The 11,109-nt window shown below is 36.0% G+C and overlaps 1 protein-coding gene across 1 annotated transcript; it reads left to right on the forward strand.

Moving 5' to 3' along the window:
* Positions 1 to 9,137: 9,137 nt before the first annotated feature.
* LOC140164550 (myelin P2 protein-like) lies at positions 9,138 to 11,109 on the forward strand. Its single transcript, XM_072187856.1, has 4 exons — positions 9,138 to 9,207; positions 9,790 to 9,962; positions 10,597 to 10,713; positions 10,911 to 11,109. The coding sequence occupies exons 1-4, from the start codon at positions 9,138 to 9,140 to the stop codon at positions 10,959 to 10,961; spliced, it is 411 nt and encodes a 136-aa protein (XP_072043957.1). The 3' UTR covers positions 10,962 to 11,109.

Raw genomic sequence — 11,109 nt, forward strand, 5'->3', positions numbered from 1 at the left:
TAGATTCTATGGTAATTAGCAAACAAAAGCCATCAGTAGAGTCCTCGTTAATTGATCTTATCACTATGGACCACAATAGTCTCATCCCAATGGCATAGTCCAATAACCTCAATTACATAATCATAGTGCAAAATTTGACCTCAAGTTGCAGAGTATGAGTTTGTGTACCCAAATTTTCAAAGGATGAAAGTAGGCCTACAAATGTATTAGGGCTTAAGAACTGTTCCCATGATAGATGAGCATGTTGTGGATCCTAGTGTATGGTCAAATGTCACCGTCTATCGGGTTTCTAAGGCACACGGTAAACTGGTTGAACCCATACAACTTAGGTCAGGATTTATTTGGTGTTTTTATAAATCCTAATTTTGTATTTTAAACAAAGAATATACGCTCACCATTTTATCCTGTGCATATCAGAAAACAATAATAAAATAAAATCCAAGCAAATTGTGGTTTTATTTCTGAGCTGGGCATAATTTTAGCAAAACAATTGCGAAGTCAATCTAGCAAGAGTGAAATTAGAAGCTTTTCACAAAGAATCACAAAGTCATGCCTATATTTTGGCGCCTCCGTAGAGGGCGCCAAAAAACCAAGCACGCTTCCGATAACTTTTACAAAAGGTGTCGAAAAAGGCACTGATGTTTTCTGTGTCCTGACGACATTCATATAAACTCGTATTACCTAGGGTTAACATCAGTTTCATTTTCAAGTCACCTGTAATAAACATAATCCATATATCATCTAATTTATTCATAATTAAACAGCTTTCCAGTTTTGAAAAGTCATCAATTCGGATTGCATTAAGACATGTACATGTAAAAAGAAAGTGGTAAACATCTTCGATATCGTTTTTGCATAATGAACAGAGACCAGTGGCATCTAACTTCTTATCCCATTTACAATTTCGACTATTAAGTGAGAGTGTGTTGGATCTAATTTTAAATTTTAAATTGACACCGTAAAAATCAACTTTATCTAGCAGGTATGATTCAATGTGATGGGATGATTTCAAAGTTACATAATGGCTTAAAGAGGACTTATAATTTGCTTGGTCCATTAATTTAATAAAATCAATATGTTTTATTCTTTACAAGTGTTCGCCCATTTTATATGAGTTGGTTCATTTATGTTTAAGACATGATTCATATTACATAAACTTAGAGTACTTTTGATATGGTCTAACCATTTCCATTTGACTTTATGAGTGTTGTTGGTAATAAACATGGTATTAAAAGCAAGTTTAACAAATCTACTGTTATCCAAAGTAAGTAATCGTTCCAAATATTTGATTCTGTGGCAATCTTGGATTGCGGCAATAGATTGCCACCCCAAGTCTCCATAAAGAGCTTCTTTACATGCCGTACGGTTTGCTTTCAATATCGTTCTCGCCATGTGGATTTGAAGTTTTTCCAAACTTTGAATATCAGTATACCCCCCACATACCCATAAGATGCCTACTCATACACTGTACCATGCTGCAGCGTATTAAACAAGGACAACTATACAACATACATTTGTACATTCATTGAATGGCTTTGAAACTGTGGGTACAAAAACTCATACTCTGCAAGTTAGGTCAAATTTTGCACTATGATTGTTTATTTTTCAAGAGGCGGTAATTTTATCGTTTTTAGAGGTTATTGGACTATGCCATTGAGATTAGTCTAGTTGTGGTCCATAGTAATGTTGGTCACCGTCTATCATGTTCTAAGAGGCTGTAAACTGGTTTAAGACTAGTAGTAAAGTCACAAATGATTTGCTGTTTTTATAAGTCCATTAATTTTGTATTTTAAACAAAGAATTATACGCACAAGATTTTATCCCGTGCATATCAGAAAACAAATAAAATAAAATCCAAGCAAATTGTGGTTTTATTTCTAAGCTATGCATACTTTAAAAACAATTGCAGTGCGTATAAATTCTTTGCAATAGGTGCCCCCATAATACAAAATTAAAAATTTTTGTACTAAAACATGTCCAAATAAACTGAGACCTTTGTATGGCTTAAACCAGTTTACCCTCTTAGAACCTATAGATTTGGTGACCAACACTATGGAACACAATAGCCTAATCTCAATGGCATAGTCCAATAACCTCAAATAAACAATCATAGTGCAAAATTTGACCTAAGTTGCAGAGTATGAGTTTTTGTACCCAAAGTTTCAAAGCCATTCAATGAATGTACAAATGTATTTGGTTAAAGAACCGTGTGCTGATAGATGCGCATGTTGTGGATCCCAGTGCAAGCTGACCATAAGGAAAAAAATATATGTTTGCTTGCCCTCAACCGACCGGCCCTATAAATTTTGGAAATCAGAAAAAAGGTGTTTTTTTCTATTTACTGTACAAAAGAATACCGACCCTATTTTTGGAAATTCCTGCAAAGTTTTTCTTTTCAAATTGTTGCATTCTGATCATGTAAAAAAATGTATTTTAGAACGTGTGTTCAACGTTTTAGTTGTTTTGTAATGTTAGTTGATTCATTTTGACACCAAAATTGTCTGATTTTTCATATTTTGAACCTTAATTAATGCAAACAGTAGAGTTTGCTAGTAATAAAAAAAAGGAAAGAAAGAAAGAAAAAAAAATCCTGCGGCCGACCGACCCAATTTTGAAAATTCATTTGAGGGCAAGCAAACAATTTTTATTGGCCTAAGATCAATAAAACGCCTATTTTGACTATACAATGTAAATATGAACAAGGCCATGTTTTACTGATAATGATAAAATGATTAAATCTGAATTATACAATTAAAAAACCGCTTATTTAGTAAACAGATAATACTCTGTGATTATTTATGGAAGAAAGTTAATGGAACTGCTCTCATTGAAATAATTGATATATTAAACATACATTTTGTTTTGTCAACGATGAAAATCCGTTCACAAATAAAGTTTTTAGGACATTATTTGACAATTCAATTCATTCAGAAAATGCAAGATTGGATCATGGAGGTAGTAGTACTAGCTACTACCTCCATGATTGGATTGAGTAATCATGCAGTCTTTTTGATTTAATGTGCTTGTAACTAAATCCTGTTATCTACCCAGCAATGTTTGCTTATCTTAATTGTAAAAAACTGTAGTGTACTAAATGGTACAAGACAGAAAAGGCAAACAGACAGAAATTTAGAGTTTTAAATTAGAGAGTTGACAGGACGTTGTAAGAGTTAAATTGTTATGGACATGATGGTGTAAGCGCGAAAATGTTGAATGTCAGATCAAAGTCATCCGAGGTGAATTAAGTAATGTCAATCACAATTCTGCGCCAAAATTGTTAAAGGTCATCTGAGGTGGACTAAGTATATATTTGGATTGTCAGAATGTTCAAAGTCGTGTCATAACGTAATCACAATTAAGCATTAAAAAAAACGTTTTCTTTTGGTCAACATAGGCGTAGATCCCGGGTGGGGGGGGGATAACCCCCACCCCATATTTTGCCAGGGAGAGCTTACTTATTTGTGTCTTTTATACTATTCATCATATACCCCTGCATAACGAAATTCAACCGTATTCAAATTTATATCCAAAGCAATATCCTCACTACAATAGGCCCCCAAAACAAAACTCCCCCACCACCCCACATAATCGCAACTTGACACGAAAGCTTCATTCCCATTTATTTCATCCAAAACAGTCCTGTCATACACCTTCCCCAATCAAACACATTTCTCTTGCATTTGATCATCTTCTACTCTTCCCTAGAAAAATCATTATAATACCAAATCTACACACCATGGAATTCACCATATCACGTCCAAGCTCACATTGGGCGCCCCATTCCTTTTTTAAAGGAATTTTTATTATAAGCTCCCTTATGGTTGCCGGTTGAGCACTTTACCATTTTAGATGGTTTCACCTCTATTTGGATTATACACTTTAAGTATATATCATTAGATTGATAAAGGTCACTTCGGTGACTGTTGAATATAAAATATATAAAATTTTAATAATTTGCCAAAATAACTGTATATCGCGAATTAAAAACAAAACATCAAAATTATTTGATTCCTCGTATTCAGAGTGCAATTTGGTGTGTCTGATCAGGGAAGTGAGATCTGTCTCATTTCCCTGGTCTGTGGATGTGCTCTCAGGTCCCACAAAATACGGTGCAAACGTTACTATATCCGATTCCATAAGATTTTCGTGCAACGTTTTTGGACAAAACTTCTTATGGTGTTAAAATGTTTCTACACACTCCAATCTTTCATTTTACCTGGCTATCATTATTTTGTAAAGTAAAATGTCAAATGTGACGTGAGCTGAAATATTTGGGTTGAAAAATTCAGTTTTTGTGATTTGTGTTTTACTTATACTTCCGGGCCTAATACTTCCCTCCTTACTCATACCTTTTGGTCTGAAATGGACATATCTCGAAATGCCAAGAAGGTATGACTTATGACGCGACGCCCGCCCCACCCCCGAGTCGCTTGAAAGAGAAAAACGCAAAGAATATAATAACAATATTTCCTCACCCGGGGAAATATCTTGAAATGCCAAGAACTTGAGGTATAACCCCCTGCACACTTAAAAATAGGTAGTCAAAATATGAACCCTTTTACGGGGTCAATTTTATTTAACCCTATTCGTGGTTAAAACAACCATGGTTGAGGTCATATTTAAATGACCCCAAATATAATCATTTTGGACCCACGTTCCGGGTCATTTTCTAACCGGGACCCTGAATATAGTCATTTCAACCCCCCCCGAAAGCTGGCTACTCCCTGGCTTTGAATAGCAGTAAAAATACGACTAGGGAGGTTGAGAAACATGAAAAATGACAAACAATTGGCGCCAATAAATCTTCCAAGTTCAATCCAATTGAGAAACAAGGTCAATACAATGGAACAACTGGATTGAGTGCTTGCAAAGATAATTGTTATTTCTACCCATAAAATACGGGACTGGAAAATGTTATAACAAGGCAATACGCCACCTCCTAAAACTCCCACTTGAGTTGAACGATTTTGTTATGAATAAAATAAGATGATTTATACCAAGATGGCGCTCCCTCATCAAAAACTACAAACTGTTTTATTGGTAGGCTATCAATCTTGATAAGTAGCTTGTCTGGTATTGTCGCCAGTTTGTCCCCATAGTAGGATTGGGGTCACTACTCCCATGGCCAATGAATCCATACTTACGACCCGACAATACCGCCTCTTTCATGTTTCAAAGCATGTCTTTGAACTTCATCTTTGATGACTGAATTGATTTGGTGAATGTTTTGATTTGTCTGGTTTTTACTACGGTATGGGTTTTCAAAAATTATTTTGTCATTTGGCTATGTCAGATGTGATTACTTGTGTAGCATATTTGATTTGAAATGAGATACTAGTATACAAAATGGACACAGATTGCTGTTTGTTTTTTCTCCCCTGTTTCAGGCTGTTTGTGTTTGTTTAGTTCTTCGCTCGTTGTTTTTAGTGAAATAAATAAATAAATAAATAAATAAATAAATAAATAAATAAATAAATAAATAAATAAATAAATAAATAAATAAATAAATAAATAAATAAATAAATAAATAAATAAATAAATAAATAAATAAATAAATAAATAAATAAATAAATAGGCCTCAATACAAATAAAATATAGATGTCGCAATCCTAAATCAAACGTTTTCGTCAAACGAAACGTATTCTCAAGCATAAAAACTTCCTGTCTGGAGTTTTTGAAATCGGAACAAAATTTGTATCAGTTTTCGCCTCGCTAAAAGTAAATTGAAAAATGTGATGGCGTCCTAACTATCTAGCGGTTGGAAATCGAGCTCGGTGTGGAAACCGAATTTTTAATGGGACAAAAGAGTATTGAGGGCGCAGGTCCTGAATGAGAGCGTTCACAGAGCTGACAGAAGACAAGTGAATAGTGCAATGTTATCTTTCCGTTGCCGGCAATACCAATGGTATAAAAACGAACTGGGCAATCCATCCATCCCATACTATAACCAGCTTACTTACGACCCGACAATACCGCCTCTTTCATGTTTTATAAGCACGTCTTTGAACTTCGTCTTTGATGACTGTATTGATTTGGCGAATGTTTTGATATGTCTGGTTCTTACGGTTTTTCAAAAATTGGCTAGTGTCAGCACTCAGCTGCGATTACTTGTGTGTATCTATTGGGCTTGGGTGGAATCCTTAGTATGAGGGGAGCATGAAAAAAATTACATCGAGGTCATCCGAGGTCAAAGGTCATCTGGGGTCGAAATTTCAAACTTCGCCCAATTTGGCTAAAAGTATTCTCCATATCACGGGAGCGTGAACAAAATCAAACCGAGGTCACTCGGGTTCAAAGGTCGTATGGGGTCAAATGTTAGAGTATGCCCAATTGGGCTTAAACATGGTAAAAAGAATCATTGATATGTCAGGAACATGTCATAAACTCAAAAAGGGTCATCAGGGGTCAATCAGTATCTCTATCATGCAGCTGATGGTGCCCTAAGAGTAGTACAGGGCCATTACAGCTGCAGGTGCACTAGTGTGTATAATGATTAAATAACAGAAATATAGGATGTCAAAGTGTTCACTCACAGAAAAATTATTCTTAGTTTTATTTTAACAAAAGTACAATTATGGCCTATGGCCAAATCAACCATGTTTGTTCACCAATACAAAATTTATTGAGGGCGCAGGCCTTGAATGACAGCGTTCGAAATGTGTAGTGTAATAATTATATATAACCTTGTTGCATATGATGTACGATGCATACCAAATCAACTAGCACATAAACATAAAAGTCCCCGAAACTAAAAATATAATAATAATAATAATAAAAAAGAAAGAATAACAATTAGTAAGTGTTTAGCGGGTTGCCGTCGGACAAGTTAGAAGCTTTCGTCAGGAGTAGCTCTGAATTCTTAAGGACAAAGTGTCTAAGTATGAGACATGTAGACCGACTTTTGCCTACTGATGGCTCTGAAAAGGGCCGTTAACTGAAGACTGCCCCTTGCGAACAGTGAACAAGCAGCCCTCCCCCATTTAAAAGTTTTTGGTGGCTCTGAAAAGAGCCGTTCACTGAAGACTGCCCCTTGTCAACGGAAAAAAGTAAATAAGTGATGGCTCTGAAAAGAGCTGTTCACTGAAGATTGCCCTTTAAAAAGATCATCTGACGTCAGTCTGCATGATCACTGACCTCATATGCAAAGGGCATCCTATTTATTTAATAATCACATAAAGAGGTACAGGAAAGCTATACTTCATTACAAACTCTCTGCAGTCTTCAGTGAACGGCTCTTTTCAGAGCCATCAGTATAGGCAAGGGTCGCACTTCATGTCTTAGGTACTTTCATGAAGTCAGAGCTACTCCCGACGACAGCTTGACAGTTCTAACTTGTCCGACAGTGAACTCGCTAAAAACTCCCGTCGTAAAGGGATATCCTACAAATATATATATATATATATTTTTTATTATTAGGCTACGTGTTTTCAAATCAGGTATTTAGTAATGAAATTGAGTGTATTTTTGATGGGATTGTTGTCCGTTTTCTCTGTTTATGTGTGTATTAAGTGGCAGTGTGGTCAGTGGTAAAAATTATGATCAAAATAATAATGTTATCATTGGCAATTATAGGCTACATGTTTTCAGCGCTGCTGATGCAATAGTTTTATCTCAGATTACTTACATGTCTTCTTTCTTTGAGAAGTTGAGATGTATCAACAGATGACGCTGTGTGGCGTGTGTGGTTTTCAGTGGAAGCTACTTGGTTTAGCAGAGGGTAAACTTTTGTTTAGTTATAGTTACTCAACGTTTGGTAAAAATCGTAAAATGTTTGCAACGTGTTTGCAGTGTATGCGTCAAAGATCTGCCTTTGACATTTCCCTTTATTGAAATTATTATCACCAAAATTATTAAATTAGGGAAAAATACCCCAAAATTTAAAGCAAACATTAACATTCCAAAATAAAAGCCAATGGCGGTGGGAGGATTAAAAAAAAAGGGGGCATATTTTACTAAAGCTTGACAAAAAACAAATTTAGTCTATTTAAGTCCCAGATGAAGGAAGAGCTATGAAGGTTGGCAATTATTATTGCTCTATTTTTCTTCTAGTATAAGGATATTGTTAGCGGGGACGTCCCCAAAGGAAAATATTTAGGGGATAGGCCCCGTCCCCCGCCTATAAAAACATATTTTTTGTACTATTATAGTATACAAATATGTTTTGTTTCACACCTATAGGTGTCTTGGTCATTCCCTTGTACTAAGGGGGGGGGGGGTAGGCCGCGTTTTCCGCTTTCCAGAAGCCACCCTGTACTTCTATAGTTTGCCACTGAGCCACCCATTATTAAAGCATCCCTGAAACTGACTTTGACTATTGACATACTAGTACTGTAGCACGTGATTTGTCGTTGAACTTTGTCTCCTCAGATATCGATAACAAAACAAAAATAAACTGCTCAAATAAAGAAAGTCCGCAGTCATGTAACCTGTCCTACACCAAAACCTGATCTTGTTATGCCAATTTAATTGATAAGGTCGTGTGAAGAATCTTGTTAGCTCCAAGTTGATACCAAATTTGCTACCAAACACTCTAAATTCAGAGAGATTGATACCAGTATATGAAATTTGGTGCAGTTTCAAAAGTTGCAAATCAAAAACTGACCACGCGGACCTGTACAGCTGAAGCAGAGCGCGACCATTGACAAAGCCCGAAACAACCGCTAGGTCATATCGATCGTATCGTGCCCTAATTTTCATCGATAAAGCACTGTAGCAATTCATGCGTTTTAAATTAACAATTGAATGAAGCGCGCACTTGGGAAAGTCGACAGGGGCCATCGTGGGCAAGCAAGCTTGACCCAATTGCCACGCTAAGCAATTTCGACCGCGTGCATGGTTTTGATTTGCAACTTTTGAAAATGCACCAAATGTCATAAACTGGTATCAATCGTTGTTACTTATGAGTGTTTGATAGCAAATTTGATATCAAATTGGAGCTGACAAGATTCTGCACACGACCGTATCAATCAAATTGTCATTACAAGATCAGGTTTTGGTGTAGGACAGGTTACATGACTGCGGACTTTCTTTATTTGAGCAGTTTATTTCTCTGATTTGCCCTTTTGACTTCTAGGGGAAGCATACAGAGCACCAATACAATTTATTATATAAATTACCAGTAATTTATACTTATCAAAATGGACAAATTTTGTGGCAAATACAGTCTCGAAAAGAGCGAGAACTTCGATGAATTCATGAAAGCATTAGGTAAGTCGTTTTACAGATTGTTGTATACAGCAGCGTAGCCAGGGGTAAAGCAACAAGGCAAAATTTGACGAAAAAAGTGTTTGTTGGTACAAACACAGATATTGAACATCTGTGGTACAAAACTATATCCAGAATTTATGGTCAACATTCTAAAATCATTGACATTTAATTTTACAGCAGAATGTGAAATATTTATTTATCTTTTAACCTGTTTCCAGTGGGAAAAGAGAATCATTATAAAACAGTAAAAATAGTAAAAACAATTTTGTATCGTTGTGTAATCGATGCATTCGTTTGATTTCACAATTGAACTCTTGATAAACTCGATGCTATATCATTGTACAGACTTCTTCCTTAGTAAAATTGATACAATTATGATTCTATCTCTGCTTTGTTAACTAAACATATCTCGAGATTAAAACAAGCAAATTGAACAGAACAAGCGGCATTTGAAAACTAAGACTACACCCTTGACGTAGATGTAAGCATCTGTCACAACACTATTTTCTAACTGCCAAAGAGGGCGCTTTTTACTTGCACAATTTTTTTTGAGACAGGCTGTATATCATCTTCTCATTGCAGGTGTAAACATAGCCTTACGTAAGATCGCGCAGTTTAACAAGTCTCAAATGACCATCTCGCAAGAAGGTGATCAGATTACCTTCTTCTCAGAGTCTTCCTTCAAGAACTTCAAAGTCACATTCAAACTTGGGGAGGATTTCAGCGATACTTCACCCGACGGCAGGAAAGTTATTGTAAGTTCTGTACAAGATGTTATTATTTCAAAACCACATCAGGAACACAATGGGATTAATTGATTGATTCATTCATTGATTAATAATGGTTGATATTTTGATTCATTGAGTGATGAGGTGGAGGGTGGATGTGTGTGGATGGCGGGGGACTGTGTGCAGTGGCGGCACCAGGATTTTTTTGGGGGGCATTGGGGAAAAGTGACATGGGGGATCAACAAATATTGCCCAAAATTGCCGCAAAAACAGGGAATTTGTGTAATTTGGGGGGGTTGCCTTCCAAGTGGGGGGGGGACTGGGGCAAGAAATATATTTGGTGGTAAATGTCTTCTCCCGCCGTAGCGCCGCCACTGACTGTGTGTGTAAACAATTTGTAACATTGGCCAATTTGTTATTGTAAATCGTTTTGAGAGGAGACCCGGGGTATGGAAAGAGGACACTCTTATCATTTTTGTGAAATGCTAAAATAATCAATATGGAAAACATAATAATTCTAGTACTCGTACTAAACAAATTGCCCCGTGGCCTTCTACAGTGTCTGTCTGTATTATGGTTCCGGTATTACTACACCGCTGTTTCCTGTTTCCGCATTGTGATAGATGGTTATAACTTATAAATATTTTGTATGAAATCACAGAATAACATGTATTTGGAAGATGGCAAATTAATTCAGAAAGAGAAACCAGCACCAGGAGAATCAGGCAAGGAGGTTACATACGTCAGGGATATCGATGCCAATGGCGACTTAGTAGTAGTAAGTACACTGAAGTTTAACATTATTTTATATCAAACTTTGAATTTCATTTGTGACTAAAATAGATCCCTACAGTTTGTACCACAACACAGGTTTTTATTTTATTTTATCATTATTATTTTATTTTGAGGGATCCTTTGTCGAAATGTTCAAAAATAAAAATTCTAAAATGTTTTATTACTTTTATTTTGTTTCAGGTTTGTACAGTTGAAGACATCACATGCAAAAGATTCTTCAAGAAGATTTAAACCCAAACCAAGTATAAGAGCATTTTATAAGTTCAGCTATTACACAGAACGATCAATCGAGTATTCATGAGCGACTACCTGAGCCTGATCAACTATTAGCTAGGTATATTTGTTGGTCGAAGCAGTCAAAAATCGATTTCATCGACGC

The sequence above is a fragment of the Amphiura filiformis genome, chromosome 1, assembly GCF_039555335.1.
Source record: "Amphiura filiformis chromosome 1, Afil_fr2py, whole genome shotgun sequence".
Lineage (NCBI taxonomy): Eukaryota > Metazoa > Echinodermata > Ophiuroidea > Amphilepidida > Amphiuridae > Amphiura > Amphiura filiformis.